The 26,740-nt window shown below is 39.1% G+C and overlaps 1 protein-coding gene across 3 annotated transcripts in view; it reads left to right on the top strand.

Moving 5' to 3' along the window:
* ATP8B4 (ATPase phospholipid transporting 8B4 (putative)) overlaps positions 1-26,740 on the top strand; it is a 258,688-nt gene that overhangs the window by 70,974 nt on the left and 160,974 nt on the right. For all 3 annotated transcript variants that reach the window (XM_073995770.1, XM_015452812.4, XM_065547325.2), the window contains one exon: positions 2,990-3,051. In XM_073995770.1, the coding sequence (XP_073851871.1) occupies positions 2,990-3,051 (62 nt within the window). The remainder of the gene's footprint in view (positions 1-2,989; positions 3,052-26,740) is intronic.

Raw genomic sequence — 26,740 nt, 5'->3', positions numbered from 1 at the left:
ACTACAGGCACACACTACTACATCTGGCTAATTTTTTGTATTTTTAGTAGAGATGGGGTTTCACCGTGTTAGCCAAGATGGTCTCAATCTGACCTCGTGATCTGCCTGCCTTGGCCTCCCAAAGTCCTGGGATTACAGGCATGAGCCACTGTGCCTGGCCCCGGATTTTTAACAAACACATAGGATCCATCCACACTGATGAGTAATATCACATTAAAGTGGTTAGCTTCGAATGTTCCTGGAGTTTACTGATTCCTGTGAGGTTGCCATCGTTCAAGGTACTTTGGGAGCTCTTCTTATAGAATTGTCTTCTGAAGGTCAGTGTACAAGGTAGTTTTATGACTTAATGGCTTCACAGCTTTGGAAACAAATGCTACTTCTCAGCCTAATCAAAAACCTTATCAACCAGACATGCTTTCTAAGAGTGGCTTTCTTATATTTCAAAACATAAGACATCTCATTATGTCTTTTCAAAGGACATAGAACTCGATTCTCAAAGGATAGAGAACATTCTGAAGAACGGGCTATGAGCTCCAGAGGTAATTCTAAGAGAGGAAATTTCAACAATCATTTGAGCAATGGCATCTTTGGAGTAAATGTGTGGTTTTTCCATGTTATCTGATTTTTCAGGGAAATGGTACTCATTTAGATGTATGAGTTCGTACATATTGGCCTTAAAGGTCTTCATTATAGTCACACTTCATAGAGGAATAAGTGGTAGAGTAGAAAGTATATTGGCTTTGGAGAAAGACACCTTACTACCCTACCACTTCACTTTACTTTACTATGTACTGACAGTTTGACACGAGGCAAATGACTTAACTTCTCAAACCTTTCCTTTTCTGTATAACATGGCCAATGACACCAGCACTGTTGGGAAGACAGAATGAGATGATATGGGTAAAGCATCAGGTATAGAACCTGGCTCACAGGGAGTACATAGTGAATGTAGCCCTCTACTCACTTTCTTTCCTGTGGAAGTTCCCCTCTAAGACTTCATATTTATTTCTAGAGGAGAAATTGTCAATAATAGTCAGGCTGGGCTTGAAACTACCGTTTCTAATCCTTCCAGGCTCCATCTACTCCAATATCAAGTCCTCTTGGTAAAACCTGAGCAGAAGTAGAAGTGGTTGTATCTCCCAGAGAGTGAACTGCTCAGCTTTTAGGGGATGAGCTGACTGGTCTTTTTCTGTGATGTTGAGCTGGTCAATTTAGGAGATTTACATGACTAAACAAAAAGTCTCCTTTTGATTCCATTGCAGTTAATGCTTGAATGTGCCTTCACTTTTGTGATGTTATGTGCCAGTTCATTAACTGGACACCTTCACCAGTCAGGGTCTTGGCAAAACACAGAAGTCACCCTGAAATTGGGTGGATTGGAGAGTTTAATAATGAAGGGATCATTTACAAAGGGTGTGGTCAAGGAAAAGCAGCTATGACAGCAACATGGGAGGCAATACTACTAGACCTAAAGAGGCAAAGGAAGGAAGCAGTGACCAGACCTGGAGATGTAGTTGAGGCCTGTTTGTAGCAGCTGGCGCTATCTGTGGAAGCAGCCATTGCTAACCCAGCTAGAAGAAAGCCAGGGGATAAATTCCCTCATTTCACTCTTCTCTGACCCTCGAATCTTCTGCCAGTACTGTCTGTTGGCCAAATCTTACCACAAGTCAGAGGGCAACGACCACAGAGCCCAGCTTTTCATGGCACAGGGCAGACTGGAGAAGAATGCCATGTAGATATGGTGGAGGAGAGAATATTCAGCAACCCCTCCAAATTATGCACTCAGATCAAATAATGTTTCCATTTCTCTTGTTCTACTGATAGAAAGAAGTTTTCATGTCAATGGGTGATGTGACTTAATTTACTCCTTTACCAATATTATAAACTATTTTTCTGTTAACAAATGCTAAATAACTTTGTTTTCTTATTTTTACTGGTAATATCTATTAACTTATACCTGCCATTCTGAGTTTGCACTGGGCATAGCATAATAGAAAGATTGGGATGGATTTAGGAATGCTGTAGAAAAAGGAAAAGAGCTGGTTGAAGCATTTTATATTTTGTGATTTTGACACAACATTTTGTATTTAAGAAAAAAAGAAAACATTCTGATGATTAAAATCTATGAAATCAAAGTTTCTGTCTCCTGAACAGACTACCTCATTCATCTGTGCATGTAGGCTAATTTACTGAAATAACTGTATTATAGCCTATTACTAATGGTATTACCATTTTCTCTATATTACCTTTGTTTCTCTTACAGCCTACTGCTACTACCTGATCATGACATTTCACATAGAAAGACTTACCTGAATGACTGCTAATTTATGAGCCTAGTAGAGAGCTCTTAATAGATTCTTTCAAGCTATGTAAGATACTTACATTACTGGAGTATACAATAAGAAATACAACCATTTGGACATAAATCACAAATCTGCACCAAATGTGTTTCAGTATTGGATTCTAATTTTTGTTTTAAATGCTCAGTACTTCATAAGATCACTGTTAACAATTAGAATTTCTGGAGAATAAAAATTCATGTTGTTACAAATAACTTCTTGACTTCAAAGAAATCCATAAAACAGAAAGAATGATGTTCTAATAAAGCATTGAGTACACATGGGAGAGAAATGGAAGCCCCATTCCTTGTTAAAGACATCAAAATTAATACATGGTTTTCTCTGGGACTATAAGGTACAGTAGAGAGCATATTGTCTTCTTAGAAGCAACTAAACATGTGCGGAGATTGGAAGAGTACGTGGCTAGCCTTGTTGTTTCATTGGTGACATCCAGAGTGTAATGTAGCGAGAAGCGTTTTGATTTAGATTTAGAACATGTAGAGCTGGGTTCACAGTAAGCCCAAACAGTGTCATCTTAGACCAATGACAGCACTGTTTAAGTGGATGAACTCAAAGTATTGCCAGTGTGCTTATTTGGGCTGACAAAGTACCTTGTAATGTATTTTCTCACAAACACTTTGATTTTTCAGTTTCGCCACAAGAGTGATAATCAAGTGAATAATCGGCAGTCTGAAGTGCTCATCGACAGCAAGTAAGACATACGTTCTTTGGGTTATTCTGAAAACTTCTAGGACCCTGAAACAGCTCTTGACAATTGGTGACATTCTCTTTTAATTAGATATATGATTCTTTTTGCCCTTTATTAAAAATTGAACTTTAATTCCATTTTATCTTCATGGCTTTCTTTTATGTTTAGCAAATGCTTCTGCTACCCACTCAACTTTGACTTCAGATTCCTTTGGAGTACCTTTTGTGGAACACAGACACCTCTTTGTCACTTTCCATTTCTAGATCCAATACTATTTAGAATTGGTGCCTGTGGGGTTTTGTATGTGGCAGATGTTTCATGAGTGTGTGAATTATTTAATTTGGTAATTTCTGGGGAATATTGTAGAGAGACTTCTGACATGTTACTGTATCAAGTGATAGTGATAAGAATTTTGTATTCACTTGATAGTGGAATTTAGATGAGCCACCTACCATAGTACAAATTTTTCATTGCTTTTATATTCATCCATCGATGAAGAAAAAGTATTTTTGGGAACAGTACTAGAATCAGAAATGCTTTAAAAACACATGTGTTTATACACAAATGACAGCAAAAACACCTCCAGAAAACTTAGCAGAGGTAATTTTAAAACTTCTTTCCTTAATTTCTTACTCTCTTTTTCACTGTCCACCTCCTTATTTTTTTGCTAATGATAACATGTGGCAAAGTAAATTTTAATGATGTACTTAAATCTGGCAGTCAATCACATCAGGCAATGATTTTGAATCATTTGTGTACTGTGAAGAATGTAATTTTTAAAGAGAAAATCATAAAATGAATTAGCCATATGTGAGGGAAAATGCTAAAGATATCAAGAGGGGCTAGGTAGCCTAGGAAATCCATGGTGATATTGAAGTAATCTCTATAACTAAAATATTGACTGATTACTAATTGCATAATGAATACCTACAGTTTTTTTTTGACTTGTTTTAGAAAATGATATAAAAAGGACAGTGAAGAAAAATGATCTCAATCTAAAACCATAGTTTTAGAGACAGAGCCTTGGAAAGTGTGATCCTGGTGTGACATGGATAAGCCATAAAGGTGCCTGGACCCCCATGGTTCAATTCCAGGTTAAGGGGTTTTGAATCGTTGCCACCACAGTGTGGTGTTAAAAGTATGCATTTTGCACTGAGAGACTTAAATATGAGTTTTGTCCTTCTCTGAATAATTCTGTGGTCTTGGGAAAGTTTTCAATCTCTGTAAGCATTGGATTTCTCCTCTGTAAGGTGGGGTTATAATGGGTTCTCTCCCATGGATGGAGTTGCTGTGAAGGTTAAAGGAGTTCTGTAAAACGCTTGGCCCAGTGTCTTGTGTGTTGTTAGCATTCTCCATGTAGTCTTGTTACTTCTTTAAAAGGCTCTTTAGAAGACAGAGTGTGTGTGGTTTTGGGTAGTACTGCTGCATATCTTGACTTTCTCAAGTCTGAAAGTTCTGACTAGGTATTAGATCTGATGTTAATACGTTCCTTTCCCAAGGAACATCTAATCATCAGTCTCATTACTTTGAAGTCTCATCTCATATAAAGTGTGTTAAAAGTAAATACACTTGCATAGTGAATTTGAACTAATAACTCTAGCATATCTTTTATTGTCTCTCAAATTACCGGTCAAAATACCTGGATTGTGATAGATGTTGGGGCCTCTATTTAGAGGCCATGAGATTAATCCAGTAATTTAGATATTCAGAAATTTGATGACTATATGTCTCCCACACATGGTGGCTATCATTATCATTATCATTTGAAATAGTGTTAGTGTACTTTCTTGTGGTTTTATTTAGCTTTTTGTTAATTCCTTGTGAGATAGTATGTCTTTATAACTCAATATGGTGTGATGTTTTGAAAAGCATTGTCGCTGATCCTGTAAAGTTGAATTGAGAATGGAACGGAGTATTTTTTGGGATTCAGTGAAAAATCAGGCAAAAATGTCCATTTGAGAGATTACCCACAACCTTGAGCTCCCCTAGGGTAGGGGTCCTCTCTCTTGATGGTGTTTGTGTCCCTTGAGCCTACCACAGTATCTGTTGAATTTTCAAACTAAGCTGTAACAAATGTCCTTGCAGAGAGGGCAACCTACAAGACGGGCTTGTTCTGTTAAATTTTGCTAAATCCCATCGTTAGCCAATTGCAGTGCATAGGATGGTGGTTTCTGTAGAATGTGCTCAGGCTATGGAGACTGGCTTTTCACTTTTTGGATTTTGAGATACTGGGGAAATCAAATGGGCTTAGATCTGAACTAGTACAAGGAGTGTTGAGTCCTGTGGAGTTGGTGGTTATGGAGGATAATGTTGGGGTTCTGCCCAGATCTCCCTGTCTTCCTGTACTCATCCCCAAGCACCCACGTATATTACTTCTAAGAGCTTGCACCTGCCACTTTCTTCGTGGCATGGCCCTTGGGATGTTGGACCCGGTGACCAATTGGGGCAGGCACGTGAAACAGCAGCTCCCCTGCCTCAGATTGGACCAACTCTGAGGTATAATTTGCACTCCTGAGTGCCCCTCAAGCTTGGGCTGAGGACAGGACTTGCCTGCAATCATGTTCTTGCTTGGTTTCTTTCCCTTTCCTGTGTTGCTTCTCATCTCCCTTCCCAGTTTCTCCTAGAAATACTTTCTTAACAAACCACTTGCATGTGGATACTCATTTCAGGATCTGCTTCCAGGGAAGCAGGTATAAGATAGTAAATGCATAATTAAGCCCATGGCAATATTAAGATAAAATATTTTAAAAGTGTTTTGGCCCTATCCTTGGCATCTGTGGGCCACAATTCAGGAATAAAGTAAAATGGCTGGAGGGGATCAGGGCCCTGGGAGTCCAGGTGTTACTGGGGTGGGTGTCACATTGGGTTGGGCACTGCCAGGTGCTCGTGGCTTCGCTTGTGTATTCCTGGCAGAAGGTCTTGGACTAGGGCAGGAGCCATTGGCATGTCCTGGAAGGAGGCAGGGCATAGTCGGCTTTGGAGAGGAGGACCCTAAAGGGAAGAAAGTGGGATGAAAGTAGCAGTCAGGAAATCTGGGTCTTTGTAAGTGATTACTGTGTGACTTTGGGCAGTTGATTTTCCTTCTGGGCTTCAGGTACCCCTTCTCCTGTGATCAGGAGCCAGGAAGGTGGGTGGCTACATTCAGATTCAACACGTTTATTGAGCAACTACTATGTGTTCGCCCCAGTGCTCCTACACTTAAGTCTCATAAAACCCTAAGGTGTGGGTAATAGTGCCCCAATTTTAAAGATGAGGAGATTAAGGCCCCAAAGGGATGACTAGCCCAGGGTTTCATGGCAGGTAAGAATCTACATTAGAGTTCTATCCATTCATGATACAATGTGTCAAGTGTGGACTTTGTGGTCTGATCAAGTCTTCTCTATTTATTTTATGTTTGAAGGGCTTTGTATATAATCATAGAAATATAAACATCATTATGTAATATATATGTAGTTTACCTATATGTTAATATACATATGCAAATACACACATACATCCACACTTTCAGTGCCTGGAGCATTACTCATTAACATTCTTAGCACCAAGTGAATTATAATGTAAACTTCAGCCACGATATAATTATGGAAGTCAAACCCTTCCCTTTTAACCTTCCTTTACAATTTCACTTTTTTTGTTTTCTTACTCTATTCCTTTCAAATCAGGACAAATCTTCTGCCTTTGCAAACTGTTGTAATATGTGAAAGTGCTTAAGAAATGGGTGTTCTTTTAGCTTTTGGTAAAATCTTTTGATGACTTTTGTTTTAAAAGTAAGTAGCGGTGGCATGATTCCTTATTGTAGAAGTTAACGTGACTGCTGCACGAGAAGTGCACATTCTCAGCCCTAGGCTACAAGATACTGTTGGCGAGTCTGCGAGTACCAATGCATACTTAAATGTTTCATAAGAGGATGTTTCCTCAAGTCATACTAACTATTCCTGGCTACCATGGGAGCAACTGTGCAGATGAGGGGCAAGTGAGAGGGATCCTGAAAGTTCCTGCAGAGGTCACCTAATCCCATGCTCCTCAAACTGGACATCATATTAGAATCACTTGGGGGAGTTAAAAAATACCCACATCCCATTTACAGCCCAGAGCAATTAAACGAGGGTCTTGGAGATGAGGCCTTGGTGTTTCTTAAAGTTTCCAAGATGAGTCTAATGTACAGACAGGTTTGTGAGCCTCTAATTGAAGCCATGTCTCCACCCATATCTGTCTGTTTATACTTATATTTTATGTCTGATTTTAAAAGACACTCAATGGCCAGGTGTGGTGGCTCATGCCTGTAATCCCAGAACTTTGGGAGGCTGAGAAGGTGGATAACCTGAGGTCAGGAGTTCGAGACCAGCCTGACCAACATGGTGAAACCCCATCTCTACCAAAAATACAAAAATTAGCTGGGCATGGTGTCAGGCACTGGTAATCCCAGCTACTCAGGAGGATGAGGCAGGAGAATCATTTGAACCCGGAGGGGGAGGTTGCAGTGGGCCAAGATCGTGCCATTTGCACTCCAGCCTGGGCGTTTTTTTTTTTTTTTTTTTTTTTTTAGATTAAAAAAAAAAAGACACTCGAGGAAAGGAATTCCGTTTAATCCAAAATGGTAACCATCTATACACCATTGGTGGGAATGTAAATTACTCAGCCACTGTGGAAAGCAGTGTGGATATTTCTCAAAGAACCTAGAACAGGACTACTATTTGACCCAGCAATTTCATTAGTGGGTATACACCCAATGGAAAATAAATCATTCTACCATAAAGACACATGCACACATATGCTCATTGCAGTGCTGTTCACAATAGTAAAGACATGGAATCTTCCTAAATGCCCATCAATAATGGACTGGATGAAGAAAATGTGGTATATATACACCAAGGAGTACCACATAGCCATAAAGAAGAACAAAATCATGTTCTCTGCAGCAACATGGATGCTGCTGTAGGGTATTATCCTAAGTAAATTAACACAGGAACAGAAAACCAAATACCACATGTTCTCACTTATAACTGGGGGCTAGTTATTGAGTACACATGAATATAAAGATGGGAACAATAAACATTGTGAACTACTAGAGAAAGGAGAAGGGGAGCAGGACAGGGATTGGAAAACTACCTATCGAGTACTATGCTCACTACCTGAGTGGTAGGATCATCTGTATCCTAAACCTCAGCATCACACAATTTTCCCATGTAACAATCCTGCACATGTATCCCCTGAATCTAAAACAAAAGTTAAAATTATTAAAAAATAAAATAAAATGATAAGCATAGTTTTTCACATAATATTTTAAAAAGCCGAGGATTCTCTGTTCGTTCTTCCAGGGTGCTACCACCCCTTCTTTGTGTCATTATTAACAAATAGAGTCTGTATCACTTCTTAACATTTTTACTTCTCCAACGTCTTCTAAACTTAACATTTTGCATTAGAACAGTCTGAGATCAGATGCTTCAGTGCAATTACCCTTCATTTAGTCGGGATATTTCCCTGACACTTTTAGATTTTAAATTGTACTTGACTATAAGCTTTTTGTGCAGCATTCTACCTTATACTTTCCTGCACATTGATAAACTTTGCTTAAATCTCTGAAGCTCTCGTAGGCCTGTTTCCATCAATCTTATTCATTTTTGGAAACTGTGTGTATTATGGGGAAAGGAAGGAGCTTGCTTTTACTACTGTGGAGTATTGTCTCTGCACTTTCCAAGTCTGGTATTTCCAGAAGCTGCATAATTACATGAACAAACATACTCTTTCAATAGGAACAACTTGTTTAATCAACTTTTCTAGTTTAATTGAATGATGACTCCCATTGGATATTAGGATTTAAAATTCTGTTTCATTTTTTCTTTGGTGTATATTTTTTTCCTTTATAAAAGCAGCATATATTCATTAAGAGAAATTTAGAAAACAAGAAAAAGTGGAAGGAAGAAAATAACTTTCATTCTTCCACTATCCAAAGTAATTATGGTTAATATTTTCTTATATTTCCTCTCTGTCTTTTTTTCTGTGCCAAGATTTCTTATAATTATGTATTTACATTTTTATCTTTCTGCTTTTACTTTACATCATATCATTATGATTTCTTATTTCTTTATACATATGATTTTTAGGGGCTATGTAACATTCTATCCAGTGCATATCTCACAATTCACATACCATTTCTCTGTTTGGCGTTTAGTTTGTTTTCAATTTTAAAATATAATTTATGTATCTTTCTTGATCTAGAACCAGAAATACCATTTGACCCAGCAATTCCATTACTGGATATTTACCCAAAGTATTATAAGTCATTCTACCCTAAAGACACATGCACACATATGTTTATTGCAGCACTATTTACAGTAGCAAAAACTTGGAACCAACCCAAATGCCCATCAATGATAGATTGGATAAAGAAAATATGGCACGTATACGCCATGGAATTCTATGCAGCCATAAAAAAGAATGAGTTCATGTCCTTTGAGGGACATGGATGAAGCTGGAAGCCATCATTCTCAGCAAACTAACACAGGAACAGAAAACCAAACACCACATATTCTCACTCATAAGTGGGAGTTGAACAATGAGAACACAAGGACATAGGGAGGGGAATATCACATACCAGGGCCTGTCAATGGGGGGCGGTGGGTAGGGGGCAAGGTGCGGGAGAGCATTAGAACAAATACCTAATGCATGCGGGCTTAAAAACTAGATAACGAGTTTATAGGTGCAGCAAACCACCATGGCACATGTATACCTATGTAAAAAACCTGCACACGTATCCCAGAACTTAAAGTAAAATTTAAAAAAATAAATATTTGTTGACTTAAAAAAGTATAATACATGTAAATCCCCAAACAGTAACAATTGAAAACAATTTGAATATATTTTATATTACAATAATTAACTATATAGCATTTAAAAGTAAAGTATATAAAGTAGTAGTTCTGGTCTGTAGCATCTTGATAGCAAATTTGGGTATTGATTCAGAGGGGTGGCTAGCAGATCCTTCAGGCAGCTAGGAAGGACCTATTCCCACTTTCCTTGTACTTCCAGGTTAGAGGCATGTAGACCTATGGTCAAGAGATTTATAATTTGTTACTGTATTCTTGGAAACAACTTACCCAGGAAGGTGGTGGTAGGGGGGTGGATATATATGATATTGCCTTCTGGTGGATTTTATCCAGTGTGTCAGTCTTGGGTAAGAGTGAATTATTACTCTTATTAAATATTCTCTTACTTTTTCTATTTGAGCACTTGTAACAAAAAAACCCAGAGATCATTGAACTCAGTGTATTTGCAGCTGACACACATTGTGTGTGTGTGTGTGCGTCTTGTAAGGGGGAGAGTGAGATCTTGTTGATCACATGGGATGATTAATGTACCCTCAATTGAGTTATTCCGTTTCAATTATGGGCTTAAAATTAGAGTGGTTAAACACAAGGCACAGGACCAACTGCCTGAGTCTTTTATCTCTAGCCCACCCAGATTATGTATACATTATCAGGGTACCATTGGGGCTAGGGGAAAGGTATTTTGGGTCTATAGGAACAGACTTGCAGATTTGAAAGGAGATTTTGAGCAGAAAAACTTGATTCTTTTTTTAAAAACAATATTAATAAAACACACTTTTATGAGTGTAACAGTGACACCCATAACAGTGAGTTCAGAAGCAAGCTAACAAGAGTGGTCTCAGTGCTTTTTGAACTCAGTGAAGTGGTTTAAAAATTAATATTCAACTCACAGTAATACTGCTTCAAAAACAATTTTGCCTTCAATAAGTTAATTTCAGTTTCTTAAGTCTTGGACTGATCATTTCTTGGGCAGTTTCTGGTTCTCAGCTTTGCAGATGGAAGGGTTCCTTTGCCAATGGGCTGGTTTCTGTATGTGAGCCGTGACATTATTGTAGTTCTTTTAAATGATTTTCCACTGTAATCAGTTATTATATTGCATGAATACAATTTTTAAGGATTGAATTTCTAAATGGTGACTATTTTCCCAAATGAGGTGCATCTTGACATAACAGGAAATTATAACACTTTCAAAACTCTGCACATGGGTTTTCAGTGGCATCTCTTAATTTCTTTTTAAAGTTTATGTGACCCAGATGTTAGCTGTTCTCTTTTTCTCTTCTTAAAGCTCCTTCAAAGAGCCCTCTCCCATAAAAGGCTTAGAGGGCAAGGTAGAGTTGACTGAAGAATCTGTGGGGGAGAAACTTGAGGAGCTTTATTTCTTATACTCCTTAGTATGAAATCCTGTTTCAACATTTTTCTTCACCAAAGTTCTCCTCCTCAGTTTTTGACCTTTCTAATGTCTCCTTCCCCCATTCTGTGCTCAGGGTAGCTGGCTCTATTCTCCCCTCTCTCGGTGTCTGGGGCACCGATCAATTAGCTCTTCAATGACTGACCTTTGCTGGGGGGCCAATTCTATCAAAGGTTATTCTGAGACAATGACATCCCTGCCACCAGCCTCCCAAAACTGGTATTAGCCATCCCCACCTCATATGTGTGCACCCAGAGCACCCAGTACACCTGCAGTACCTCATGCTTCCTTGCACCTATTGCTGTCAAATAAGAGTCTGTTTATTTGTTCATCTCTTCCCCTAGACCCCAGACTCCTTGAGGGCAGTGACATGGGTCCTAATAGTCCATGTGTCCATAGCACCTAGCACAGTGGCTGGTACTCAGAAGTGTTTCTTAAATATGGGATGGATGGGTAGGTGGATGGATGGATGGATGAAAACCATGAATCCCTGCTGCTACTCTCAATGTTCCTATAAAACCTCTATCATATCCCTGAGGAAGCCCTAGCACGTGCTGATTGACATTGAGCCAACTGGATTATCGGAATGAAATTCGTCCCCTGTTACCAATAGAGCCTCTTAAATCTCCACTGCTGTTTGTGTGCTGTCTTCCATGAAGCCCTCTCCAAACTCAATTCCCCTTCTCAATACTTAACTTTTCTTCTTTCCCCCTGCAACTCCATCATACTGGACTGAACACTGGACATTAAGCAAATTTAAAATCCAGTTAGTGTTTATTGTGAAGGAATGCCAAGATTATGGAAAATATACTTTACTGCACCATAGACAGTAAGTTCTCACTTAACATCGTGGATAGGTTCTTGAAAACTATGACTTTACGTCATAGTGTAACGAAATGTAACAAAATCAAGTTTTTTCTCACCTATACTATAATAAAAGACTTTGAACTCAACAACGTTATTTGAGGAGCTGCTGTATGTTGTTTCACTTAAAGTCACAGTTTCCAAGAACCTATCAGCAATGTTAAGTGAGGACTTACCATATTCTCCATTAGAAAATACCATCAACTTTCTTCACATCTCGAAAATCTATTTTTTTTCCATCATTGGAATCCATTACCTTCCTTCTTCAATATTCAGTATCACTCTCAATTATATTTGCCAGTCTTCCTCATCTCACAGCTCTTCCACAATACCACTGCCAGAGTCTTCTTTCCGTATGTTGCTGATGATGTTACTTTTTACAGTAACCCAAATTTCCCAGGTCCGTTTGAGTCCTTAGATCTAATTTAGACATCATTACTCTTACTTTCTATGCTGTCTACTTCTATCTTTTCCTTTTCCTTCCAGTATTGCACATCTAATTCTTATCAAAGATCAGTAAGTAGAGAGAATTAGAAAGTGCCTAACATGGAATAAGGAAATAGATATCAGTTTTTTAGAAAACTGGTCAAGTTTAAAAACGTTCCAGTGCTCCTGAGTTATAGCTTCAAAGCACCATTCCCAACCAGGTTCCCAAAACCTACCAAGGTTTTCTACCACCCAGCATTGTCACATCTACAGAGCCTGTATACTGACAAGAACTTTTGAGAGCTGTACCTTCCTAATGAGATGAGTCATTTTGCTCCACACCTTACCCAGAAGTAAAAACAACAAAACGTGAGAGTATCCTGGCAATTCTACAGATAAACCTATCCTGTACCATATACATATGATTACATTATATTTGGGGAAAACATTATATCTTATTAAACTCTGTATCCTCAGCATATTGTAGGTTGGTGCAAAAGTAATTGTGGAATCACTTTTACTTTTGCACCAACCTAATAGCATTCTGCCTGACACAGAGTAGGCAGAGAATAAGTGTCTACTGAGTGAAAGAATGAACAAATGAACAAACATAGACCCTCTCAAGTAAAAATTAAAAACAAGTGAATATTAGTCTTCTAGGGCTGCTATAACATGTCACCACAAACCATGTGGCTTAAAAACAAACCATCATGAACCAACTGCTTTAAAACAACTTTGACCGGGCGCGGGCGCGGTGGCTCACGCCTGTAATCCCAGCACTTTGGGAGGCTGAGGCAGGTGGATCATGAGGTCAGGAGATCGAGACCATCCTGGCCAACACGGTGAAACCCTGTCTCTACTAAAATACAAAGAATTAGCCAGGCTTGGTGGCACGCACCTGTAGTCCCAGCTACTTGGGAGGCTGAGGCAAGAGAATCGCTTGAACCCAGGAGGTGGAGGTTGCAGTGAGCCAAGATCACACCACTGCACTCCAGCCTGGCAACACAGCAAGACTCCATGTAAAACAAAAAAACAAAAAAACCCAAAAAGAAACAAAAAACTAACAAAAAAGCCCGGCAGAACTTTATTCTCTTGCAGTTCTTTAGGCAAGAAGTCCAAAATCAAAGTGTTAGCAAGGCTGTAAACCCTCTGGAGACTCTAAGGGAGAATCTGTTCCAGGCCTCTCTGCTAGCTTCTGATAGCTTTAAGCATTCCTTGGCTTGTGGCTATGTAATTCCAATCTCTGCCTCCACCTGCACATAAGCTTCTTTTCTGTGTCTCTTCTTTCCTTCTCTTCTCTCGTAAAGACACTTGTGGTTGGGTTTAGAGTCCAACCTAATCCAAGATGATCTTACCTCAAGATCTTTAATTTAATTATGTCTGCTAAGAGCCTTTTTCCAACTAAGATCATATTCACAGATTCTGTTGCAAATACCTTTGTACTATTCAACCATGACAGTAGGATGTAGTATAAAATAATCTCAATTATTTTTAAAAAGGAATATTGTGTAGAGAAGCAGAGAGGAAAAAGAAGAGGAGGAAGCAAAGATGGAGGAGAGGGAATCATAAAATGCACCCACAAATTAATTGTAGTTAACTCTGATCTCGGTAGCAAGATCAAGGGCGATTTCTATGTTTTGTTTGTACTCTTCCAAGTTTTCTTAATTTACTACCGACACCAATTAAAAATGCATGGAAGAAATTAACCCATTGAAATCATGTCAGGAAGTGTAAAGCAAAATGCCCCTGTAGTAAAAATTTGCTGGGAGGAAAAATTGATGAGAAATAGCCAACAAATGCTGTTAAAACATTTGTTTGGTTTGGTAGAGACAACCTTTGAGCTCTGAATGAAACCAGATTTCTTCACTATAATATTTTGATCTCTTTTATCTTTCAGATTTTAAGATCCTAAGAAAACTTTACATTTTTAAAATTAATGTTCTAACATCTCCGAGGCCTTTGTGGTTGAGGTTTGAGTTTGTTTGTTTTTTTCAAAATAAATTCTGGATCTCCTCCCAATAACAACTGAGAAAAGATGCATAAACCTATTTTTTTTTTTTGAAAAGAGAAAGACAAGAGTTTTAAATGGCACATAGAACTTGGTGTATCTTTAACTTCCATTATCATCTAAGATAAATGCATCCTGGTTACAAAAGACCCTGCTATTTTGGTGATTCGCTGCAATAGATTTGAGTTCAGAGCTGAGGGAGAATCAAACTACTTTGTGTAATAAGGGAGAGGTGAGAGGGTGGGGAGAGCATTGGAGAACCCAGGAAGAGGTCAGGCCATAGAGGATGACTAGGTCTTTACAGGCTTGTTGAAGAGGGAGGCTAAGAATATGCTGGATGAAAAACGAACCCAAATCCACCATCTCCTGTCCCTCCAGCTATGTGCTCTGGTGCAATGTGGTCCATCACAAGTACCATCTTCATATGCAGGCTGCTCATTGTAAGACTCTTGGGCAACACGGCAGTGAGAACCTCTGTTGTCTTTCTACCCCATAAGGCAGGAAGGTGTTGGGAAAAGTCTACTAGCCTGGTGTCAGGAGGCTGCGGTTCAGTCCTGCTCTGCCATGAACTGGCTACATGACTGAGGACCAAGGACTTGAGTTTTCTCATCTGTGAAACAAAGATATTGGATATCAGTCATTTTCAAACATTTCTTTTTCCAATAAGCAGAACCCTTTTCAAATGAAATCTTATGTACAGTGCAGTTGCTCAGAGCGGGTGCCCTCGGCTGCCCTCTCACCCTTTGTGGTAGATCTTGAGGATCCCCCACAAGCATCACAGCACTGGATGGCACCTCTGCACATGAGGTCTGAGGACCGCCTGCATCTGAATCACCCAGGTGCAGATTCCTGGGCTCTTTCCCAGACCTCTTGAATTAAACTTTTTGGGTCTGGGACTGAGGACTGTATTTTTTAATGAGCACTTCATGGAATTCTCATGTACATTGAAGTTTGAGTACCATTGGGCCAGATATTTCAAGGTCCCTCTTAAGGTTTAAGTACTGTGACTCTGTGATCCTCTTCAACTTTGGTGTAATGGTGAGGAGCCAAAGAATGGAAGTCAGTGACTCCACCTGGTAAAAGAAGTATGAGGGTGGATTTGATGGTAATAGTAATAGAGATGACAGTGGAACAGGAGGGTAGGATATAAAAGTTACAAAATGGATTGGGTAAGAAAGAAGAACTTTAATCATAGAGTCTTCCAACAATGAAGATAAATCATATTCTAGATGGAAGAAATTGTAGCAGAAGGTGTCCGGAGACAATTCAAAGCATGAGGCTACTAGGGTAATGTCCTGACCATATTCCCACCGTCTTTGTTTGTCTTGATAATAGCACTCTATTATATCACGGCACATAGTGTCATAATGGTGTCCTTAGCTTTCATTTACTTGCCAATCTTTATGGAGTGCATCCTGTGTGCCAGGCATTGAGCTAGATTCTGCAAATACAGGTCAACCCAAACAGATATGTTCTGTGCAATCACAGAGCTTAGTATCTGGTCAGGGAAGTAGGCAATAAAATAGCCATGCTAAGTAGTGTATAATTACAAACCAAGGCAAGTGCTGCTAAGGAAAAGAGTGTGGTTCTAAAGAAAGGTATTTTTTGTGAGGGTTGGTAGAGGTGAGGTGAAGCAGTTTAGGAATGGGTTCTTTAAAGGAGTAGTACATTTGAGCTGAAAACATAATGAAGAGTAGGAGTTAACTAGGCAAAGGTGGTGATAGGAGTGGGAGCAATGGGATGAGAAGAATTCCAGACAGAGGGAAATCATGTGCAAAGGTCCTGTGGAGGGGAAGGAGGATGGTGATTATGAGGGACTGACTGACAGAATTCCAGAGAATAAGGCGGAGAGAACAGCAGCAGCAGACAGGGCTGGAGAAGCCATCAGAGGCCAGACCCTTCAGGGTCTTCAAGCCTACGTTAAGAGTTTGGGTCTTTTTTCTCATAACAGAGGGATTGTGTGGAAGGATTTGTCTTTGGAAAATCTCATACTTGCTGCATGGGAAGAAGCTAATGCAGAGGGGTCAAGATAGATATGGGGAGAGGCTAACTGCCTATTGCTATACTTATCTGTCTGTCTGTATTACTGCTGTGACTTACTTGAGGCTGAAGCAATCTCCATATTCCCATGTAGGTAATATGCAATAATTACATGATAGTGGGCAAAATGCACTAAAGTGAATTAAATAAAGCCTGTTGGAGCAAAAGCAGAATATAGTTTAGACTCCTCTTTTCTTCCCTGCAACTAATATGGGGCAAGGAGAAGTATTCATATATTGTGTGTTTGTGCACATTGCTGCACGTGAGAGTGTGAGGTCCTTGGATACCAAGCCCATCTTTACCCTAGTGTTCTGTGTTACTGGGAGTCTCTTGGGCACTGCTGGAAATTAACATGTATGGGACAGTGTCTGACACTTAAGGAAAGGGGAGGGTTTAGGTCTGCCTGGACTTCATTTCTTAATTAGCAGAGCTCAAGATACGATTTGAAGCAATGCTTACTGTTTCATTCGCAGCTGCCCCCAGGTTGCAGCACGTTGGGCAAGCCAAAATGTGACAGGCAGCCCTAGACACCCGGTGGAGAAGCAGGAATAGACTTGCTGGGGTTTGCGGTGGACATTTCCCTCACAGAGGCACTTTTTGAATTGCCTGGATGACGAAGAGTATTCACCCAGCTGGCCTCAGCTGGTTACCTTTCCCCTTTCCAGGCATTTGTGTTCTTACATGCTTTCCCCTTTCACACTGCTAAATTTAAGGCTTCATTTTCAAATCAAATGCTCGTCTGGCTGGCTGCCTCAGAAATCACATGTGGAGTGCTGAGAGACCCAGGCAGGGGATGGTGCCCTTGGTTTTGGAGAGTAGGTCTGGAAACCATATGAACTGTAAATAGTTTCAAAATGTGAAAAAAATTTAAAGCTCTGCCAAAAGGGAAGAGCTGAGGTTTTTTTCTTTCTAGGCTCAGTTATTAAGTATCTGTTGGAAATTACCTACCTCTATCATACAATCTGTTTACTCTCTCTGTCCGTCCAGGGTGGACAAATCCAGACTTAACCCCCATGAGAACTCAGCTCTGCAAACGCTTGCTTTATTAGAAATAAGTTTTGGGGTCACAGAACCATAGTTAAACTGCTAGATACATAATTTTTATGGGAATTTACTTTTTTTCATTTAATCCTTCCTTTGAAACTTGAGTAATACAAATATCTTAATATTTTTAAAAATAATAGAACTTAATTTTCCAGTAAGAACAAGACAAATAAAACATGAGAAAAGGTACATGGCTTCCTTAATTTGCACCCCATCAGATAACTAACGTGCTAGAGTATCACTTCTCATTTTGAGAAATACTTTTCAGCGTATGTCCTATTTTCTTTGTTGGACTTTCTCATTTTCACCTGATCCTTCATTATGGTTTAAAAAGACTTTTTTTTTTTCTGCCTTTGGTCTCAATTTTTGTGGGTGCAGAGGTGAAGAGATGCTGTCATGCTTTCCACACTAGGATACCAGGGGCACTTTTCATTCTGTTTTGATGGATATCTTTAGATTCTTTTTTCTTGCTTTCTCTGTATCTCATTTCTTACTCTCCTTCTAAGGATGATGAAGGAAGAACATTGGAATTGAGATCTAAAGAATGATAGGAAAACAATAAGCAACAGAGGCCCTATTAAATAGGGAACACTTTAGAGTATTAGATGCCTAAAAATGTAGGGATTAGAGTTTATGCAGACAAATATGCAAAGGACTGTGGTATAAATGCTTGTAATTGGCCTGCAGATTTTTTGGTGTTAAATTTCAAATCTGGTACTGATAATGTCAAACTAATAAAAGTTTTACCCAAATGTACCTAATTATGGCCACAATCACTGGCACGAAATCTCCTGATTAACCAAATTGAAAATATCGTTCCCAGTAGTGGCTCTTGCGATTAAGAAAGGAATTCAGAAGAGAGAAGATTGGTTATACATATATTTAGACATATTTTTACAGACTATAAATAAGACCATAAGGTCTTGAAACCCCTTGATAGCTAGAAAGCAGAGAGGGCTTGGAGGAGTATGAGGCCAGCCTGTCATTGCTATTAAGCAGAAAAACTTCATCCTGGAGCTGGGTGGAGCATATAACTTAGAGTGTTTTCCAGAAAGTAATTAAAAGGACAACTTTCTGGCAGAAAGTTTTCATCTTCCTAATAGAGAAAAATGGAGTCTACTCCAGGCAAAAATCATCATATAGATATATCCAGGGAGTAGAAAACAACCTAGAGACTTTGGGGTTTGAGTAGTACCAATGAATAATGAAGGCATTGCATTAGAAGGTCTTTATTATTTATCTTATTACTAAAATATGAGAAATGGAACTGCCATTTGATATACCATCCCTGAACCCAAAGCTTTCCCCCGTTCCAGGGACTTACTGTGGTCAACGGGGCACGGAGAAACAGATTTAGGACCTTTACCAGAGGCCAGGTTTACCCAGACCTGATGGGTTTGGAAATAGAGGATTTTTTGGGGCACTCTAGTTCATGTCATAGGTTGGGCAAAGGGAGGGTATTGCAGTTCCTGCTTACACTCTAATCCTATTGGCTCGAACTGGAGAAAGTGATAGGGCTCAATAACAGAGCCATTTTTCTTGGAGTCATTTGAATTATTGTCCCAGCATTAAGAACAGACATAGCATGGATGCTCTGAACCAGAGGAATCTTCAGGTCTATCTTATTTCTGCAAATACTAAGTATCTCCCATGTACCAAAGATGATTAACATAGCATTTCTGTTTTCACAACTCACAGTTTGTGGGGGAGGGAGACAACCAAGTTTTTAGTTTCAATATAATGTATAAGAGGATGGATGTGTTGATGGACCGCAATGGAAGCACTAAAGAAGGGGTACTTAGGCCTGTCTGGGGAACAAAGGAGGCTTCTGAGAAGTGAGTTTTTATCTAAAATTCATCAACTAAAAATGTGAAAAATTCAGAAAAGTAAAAAGGTCTACTTTTTAGGGAAACGTATTATCCCTTATTGTTGCATTTTTTTTTTTGCAAATATACATATATGCAAAAGAGCCCATGCAATATATGCAATCTTGTTTTCCACTTTTTTCTTTTGGAAAAAAGTTTTTCTTTATTTCTTTTATTGTCTAAACCGTTATCCTTTGCCTTGCAATGATTCATCCTGTCCTTACCCTCTTCCCATACTTTGTCGTTAGCTTTGTTACACTTTCTTAGGGTCTTCTCAGGAGACATAGCCATGTGAAACTATTACTCATGTCAGCTCTAGAACTAAATATGCTATGCACACATTATGAGTGACCACATAAATAGCTAATCTGTTCAAATATTCATTCACCAACATGTGTTGAGCCCCTACTATGTGCCAGGCACTCTCCTATGTACTAAAGATACAGAAATGAGGAAGCTAGATAAATCCGTGCCCTAGTGAACAACATTCTAGTGTGGAAGACACATAATAAACAAAATGTAAATAAATAATAAGATTTCAAGTAGATGTAAGTACAACAAAGAAAATAAAATAGGGGAATAGGATAGAGAGTGATAGGGTGGGAGATGAGGAGATGATTTTAAAGAGGGTGGCCAGAGAAAGCCCCTTGAAGAGGTGATATTTGAGCTGAGAGGCAGCTAGCCATGCCAAGATCTTGGGTAGAAGAAACAACAAGTATAAAAACTCCAAGGTAGAAACGAACCTGACAGTAAGATGTCTACTGTGGCTAGAGTATTGTGATAAAGGGGAGTGCTGAAGGGCTGGCAAGAGCCAATTCCTAGAGGTAGTGATAGAGAATTCCAATTTTATGTTAAATGTGATGAGAAGCCAATTGGAGGGTTTTCAGCAGGAAAATTATATGAACAATAAAAAGATTTCTCTGGCTTCTATGTAGACAGTAGACAGCAAAGAGAGACAAGAGCAGAATGACAGTGACAAATTTTGTTTTCTACTCTTGTCCAGGTATGATGGTGATGCCATAGACTTAAATGTTAGCAGTGAAGGACATAAACACGAGTAGAATCTATCTATCTATCTATCTATCTATCTATCTTTCTTTCTTTCTTTCTTTCTTTCTTTCTTTCTTTCTTTCTTTCTTTCTTTCTTTCTTTCTTTCTTTCTTTCTTTCTTTCTTTCTCTTTTTTTCTTTCTTTCTTTCTCTCTCTCTCTCTCTCCCTTCCTTCCTTTCTTCCTTCCTTCCTCCCTTCCTCCCTTCCTTCCCTTCCTTTCCTTCCTTCCCTTCCTTTTCTGTCTCTTTCTTTCTTTCTCTTTCTTTCTTTCTTTCTTTCTTTCTTTCTTTCTTTCTTTCTTTCTTTCTTTCTTTCTTTCTTTCTTTCTTTCTTTCTTTCTTTCTTTCTTTCTTTCTTTCTTTCTTTCTTTCTTTCATCATAATCACCATCACTCATGGATTTTCAGACACACATGCACACACAAATAGAACAGTACAATGAATCCTTTTCTATGTATTACCTAGCTGCAGCAACTTGCTATTCTTGTATACTTGTATACTTCTTGCTATTTTGTATCCATTTTTATTTTTTTTTTCTGGGGTATTTTAAAAGCAAATCCTATATGTCATATTCTGTTATCCATCAATACTTTAGTATTTATCTTGAACATATAAGGACTTAAATATATTTAGCCATACTACCATTACTCATTTGACAAAATAGCAGTAGTTCCTTAGTAAATATCTCCTAGTACCCACAGACTGAGATGTATTTTGAGGGTAGAGGCAATAGGAATGTTGCTGTACTGGGTAGGTATGAAGAGAGGCACCAGGAAACCTAGTTGTTGGCTGAGGTTCCAAGATGGAGAAAACTGGGGAAGAAGCATGTGGTGGTGGTGATGGTTGTTTACTGCCTGGTCTAGGAAACCAGAATTCTATCAAGATATTAGTCATTCTGTAGTTGCATTATTGAAGCTTAGGGGAGAGATGTGGGCTGAAGATATAATTTAAAAGTCGTCACAATTTGGGAAACTGAGGCGGGTGGATCACCTGAGGTCAGGAGTTTGAGACCAGCCTGGCCAACATGGTGAAACCCCGTCTCTACTAAAAATACAAAAAAATTAGCCAGGCATGGTGATGGGTGCCTGTAATCCCAGCTACTTGGGAGGCTGAGGCAGGACAATCGCTTGAACCTGGGAGGTGGAGGTTGCAGTGAGCCGAGACTGTGCCATTGCTCTCCAGCCTGCCTGGGCAACAAGAAGGAAACTCCGCCTAAAAAAACAAAAACAAAAACAAAAAAACCCAACTCATCCGAGGCTGATTACAGTGCCCTATGCCTGTAATCTCAGTACTTTGGGAGGCCAAGGCAAGCAGATCACTTGAGAGCAGAAGTTTGAGACCAGCCTGGGCAACTGGGCAAAACCCCATTTGTACTAAAAATATAAAAATTAGCCAGGCATGGTGGTATGCACCTGCAGTCTCAGCTACTCAGGGGGCTGAGGTAGGAGGATTGATGCCTGGAAAGTTGGGGCTGCAGCAAGCAGAGATCATGCCACTGCACTCCAGCCTGAGCAACAGAGACCCTGTTTCAAAAAAAAGAAAAGGTCATTTGGCCACCTAGGATGAAGATTCTGGGCCCTACATAGTGGGGAGAGGAGCTCTAACTCTCAGGCACTCTAAAGCTTGAAGATGGGCAAAAGAGAAAGGGCTGGCTAAGGGCATGAGAAGCAATGACTAATGAAATAAGACGAAAACTAGTTGTATGTTCTGGAGTTAAAACAAAGAAAGGGTTTGAAGAAAGAGGGGGTGGCCAACTGTGATAAATAAAGTGAAGACTGAGAACTGATCATTGGATTTAGTAACATACAGGGTGACCAGAGAGGTTGTAGTTGGAAGGATGGAGACAAAATCCTGATTGGAAAAAGCATGGACAGTAAAGAAGTAGAGAAAGTGAGTGCAGATAGCTCCTTTGAAGACTTGAAATCAAAATCAGAATGTACAATCCTTATAATGAGGTGCTTCATAATAATAAAAAATAGCCACAATATTTTAAATGTATATATTTTACAGTTTACAAAATGCTTTAATGAATTTATTTCATCTGAAAGTGTTTAAATGTTAGGTGGGTTATGGTATTTTAAAGACCTCAGTTTTCTGAATAAAGAAATTCTGAGGGGTTGATAAGAGCCAGTTTTGGTAGGTCATGGCAGGGAATTCCAGTCTCAATCAATATCTTGCCTGAAGGCTGGTTGGTGCTGAAGCTTGGACTCCAGTGCATGTTTTCCAGTTCTACAACACATACTCTTCTACTATGCTGCATCATTTCCTTCATAAACAAGGGGGCCAATGTTCTCTTCTTTAAAGGTATAAAAGTTAAATTCCAATTTCTGGTCCATTCTGAATAGAATTTGGTTTCTGCAAGTGTCAAGATTGTTCCTAAAAAGTCATCCTCAAAGAACAGAGTCTTACTATAAAATTTCTGGGTTTTTGTTGAAATGACCCATCAAGATTTGTCATTCATGGATTTACATTGCCTCAAACTCTGTTTCTCCTTATAATGAAGGTGCTGAGGGTACAAAGCTGATGGTCTAATGACAGGAAGTACTCTGGTAATTGTAAGCAAGAAGATTTATCCTGGTCCTGAGAAAACTATGAGTGACATAATGGTTGAAGCTTCAGCGAGTAGAGATGTTTTACCCATGATTATAAATAAATCCTGATTGAAATCTGTTGGCGTTGATGTTAAGCCATGATTCTGAGAAGACAAGCCTAGAGGGACCAGAGTAATACAGTCCAGACATATAGTTTTCTGATGAGCTCACCATTTATGGGGACAAAACTTGGAATATATTGAGAAATGAAAGTTAATATATCCTTTATTAGACAGTCTTTCTGGTCTATCAGTTTTCTCACTGGACTTTTGATGACAGCTCTATGGCAAACAATCTAACACTGAGTTCATTCTGAAGTGCAGGTAATCTTCATTGTTGATGGGAAGAATATCCACATACTCCAGGTATCAGAAGACAGAGATAGTTTAGTTGCGGTTATTTAAGAGCCAGACTTATATTTTTCCACTAGTCTCCAGGTTTTTTGATAACCACAGTCTGTATCTAATTCCACTTGCAGCTCTGACACTCAGCATAGTGTCTAGATTAGAGTGGTCATTTTGTACACATAAGAGTGGTCTTAAACTCATTAATGAAGGGTGATGATACAGCATATGCCAGTGATCAACTCATTAAGAATTCTAGGGCCAAGCTCGGTGGCTCATGCCTGTAAGCCCAGCGCTTTGGGAGGCTGAGGTGGGCAGATCATTTGAGGCCAGGAGTTCAAGACCAGCCTGGCCAACATGGCAAAACCTTGTCTCTACTAAAAATACAAAAAATTAGCCAGGTGTGGTGATGCAAATCTGTAATCCAGCTACTCAGGTCGCTGAGGCATGAGAATAGTTCAAACTCAGGAGGTCGAGGGTGCAGTAAGCCAAGATGGTGCCACTGCACTCTAGCCTGGGTGACAGAGTGAGAATGTCTTAAAAAAAAAAAAAAGAAAAGAAAAGAAAAAAAAAAGAATTAGACTTATGTGCTATCCCATTTTTGAGGAACTAGGGATAATAAACATTACAACTTATTTTAAAGTGACATCTTGAAATTTTCTTAAAAAGTGTTTGGGACAATATTACTGCTAACCTAATAAGTATATTAACTCCTGATATTCCAGTGATACCTTTAATTGTACTTTGTGCTATAAAATCAGAAATGCTGTTTCCAGAATGTTAGGTTTTCTGGCCAGAGCAAACCACATCACACCAACACTTTTGCTTTGTGTTGCTATGGCTTGTATTATTAGTTGACATGTAAGGCAGCCAATATTTTTTTCTAGTTTAAGAGACATTAGGTTATCACTTAACTTGGCTCTGTATAGGAAAATTGATTGAGACTATCACTAGAGGCAATGAAAAAATATAACATAGACCTTTTATCCTGGAACTAAGATATCCAGGTTTTCTTCTCCATTGGAAACTATCTTCTTTTGGGGTATTTGTTTTTTTCAAAAAGAGGAGAATTACTTGTGATTAAGCTTAGTAAGAGTGAATTCTCTGATTTTTTCAAAATAATGTGTGGCCACTTAGATGAAGAGAATAGTTGATCTACTTGGCTAAGGTGATAGTACATTTTTTAAATCAAAATATGTTCTTCATGTAAGAAAGATTTTGGGAACAGTGATTTTTTCCTATAGACATTATTCTTAGGATAGTTAGGTAGTCAGTGATTATCTGTAGAATATTTTTAATGGATAGATACTAGAAATGTATCTCCCAACTTTATTCTACTGTTGGCAAAGGAGGTGAATCAGATGACCTCAGATTTTACAGATTTGTTTTCCCCAAAAGTTTTAAACTTGGATGGGGGAAGCACAAAGATTCATGGCAACTTACCTGCATTAACTTTATAGTATTGAAACTGAAATGACAGAAAGGTGAAGCTTAGAATTAAAAAAAGGAATATTGGTTCACATCTGTAATCTCAGCACTTTGGGGGGCCGAGGCAGGAAAATCACTTGAAACCAGGAGTTCAAGACCAGCCTGGGCAACAAAGTGAGACGTCCCCTGCCCCCTGACCCCCAAGGAAATGTTATAAATACATGAAGATGTCAATAGCAAATCTGGGAATGGGCTCTCAGTTTGTAGTGGATGTTTTGCTGTGCCACCCACATCCCCCCTTAGGACTGCAGAACATGTTTTCCCAGCTGTCAGGAGTGTTGCCCACATATAACTTTCAGCTGGCAGCCCTCTCTGGGATTGCCCTTGGCTGACTAGAGTGTTTTGTTTAAGGACATTCCTCCTTTTTGGGGTCATCCTGCATCCAATGACTAAATCATGCCATGATATAAAGTCCTGCTCCCTTTGATCCTATTCTAAAGGCCTGTTGCAGCTCCAGAGCTCTCCGTGGGTGTGGCTGTTGCTTTCACTGTGGCTGCATCAACAGCCCAACTGCTCCCTCTGCCCAGCAGTACTTCCTTCCTCTCTTACAGGTGTTAATCCCAAGAGAACTTGCCAATTAACCTCTTATACACAAAGCTCCCTCTAAATCTACTACCCAGGAATCCAACCTAGACCAATAGCTCTGTTTTCTCCAAGGTCAATCTAAGATATTTCCTCTAGCTTTCATAAGTGAGAACAGATGGAATAGTCTTTCTCTGAAATCATTTTCTTTTGAATTCCTGTGGCTTCATAATCTATAGCCATCTATTCACAGAATCCTACTAAGAATCTACAGAAGATAGAGTCTTAGGAGGTTCATTTGGGCAAGGGTTTCAGTTTAGGAAAATGATGAAAGAGAATACAATTCCTGTACAACATTCAGCAGGCTTACTGTTCAGGTAAAACTTAGTGAGTTGATCATTTTATTTTCAAAATAGGAAGGCTAAATTGTGTGTCTATTTCTGCATCTGAATAATGCACAATAGGATTTATATAAATTAGGCAGGGCATCTGTAAGATTGATTACTTTTTCTCAGCAAATTGTTAAACTAAATTCTCTATGCTGTAGCACTACATCTTTCATCATCTCCTCTTATTCTCACCCTCCTCCCTGGCAAAATTGGTGAGAGAGCATCTTCAGCAGCTGACCAGAGACCTCCCTGTGTGATTTTTGCCTCAGCATAAGCATTTTGCTAAAATGAAGGGAGAAAAAGGGGAAAATCTGCATTCTTTAAAATAAATAGATTCCAAAGACATGAGCATTATGTTCATTCTCAGTGTAATGAGATCCTGTTCACCAGTCTGTTATTAGGGGATTAGGGCCAAGCTGTCTGTTTTCCTCTAGCGCAGCCCTGATGGTGCTGGGATTGAAAAGAACCAGAAACTGCTGCTGTCCACTGAGTGTTTGTGTCAGGGGATCATGATTGTAAGCTGTCTTTGGATCAACTGGTTTTAAATGCCAGGAGTGTGCACTGTTGCCGTGATTGGGTCCTTTCAGCTCCTTAGGGTCTAATCTTTTTCTATATAGCTAATACATAATTACTCTGGGAAATAAAGTAAACAGGAACAATAAATATAGATTTATTAAGAGCATGAGCTTTGTAGCCAGACAAACTTGGGTTCTGGTCCTAGACCTGCCACTTACATGTGACCTTGGCAAAGTTTTCTTCTATTACTTCTTCTTTTTCTATTCTTCCTTCCAGTTGGCCATTAAAATACTAATATGTGTAATGCCAAA

Source organism: Macaca fascicularis, chromosome 7 (genome assembly GCF_037993035.2).
Source record: "Macaca fascicularis isolate 582-1 chromosome 7, T2T-MFA8v1.1".
NCBI classification, from domain to species: domain Eukaryota; kingdom Metazoa; phylum Chordata; class Mammalia; order Primates; family Cercopithecidae; genus Macaca; species Macaca fascicularis.
This window is presented reverse-complemented; position numbering and strand designations above follow the sequence as displayed.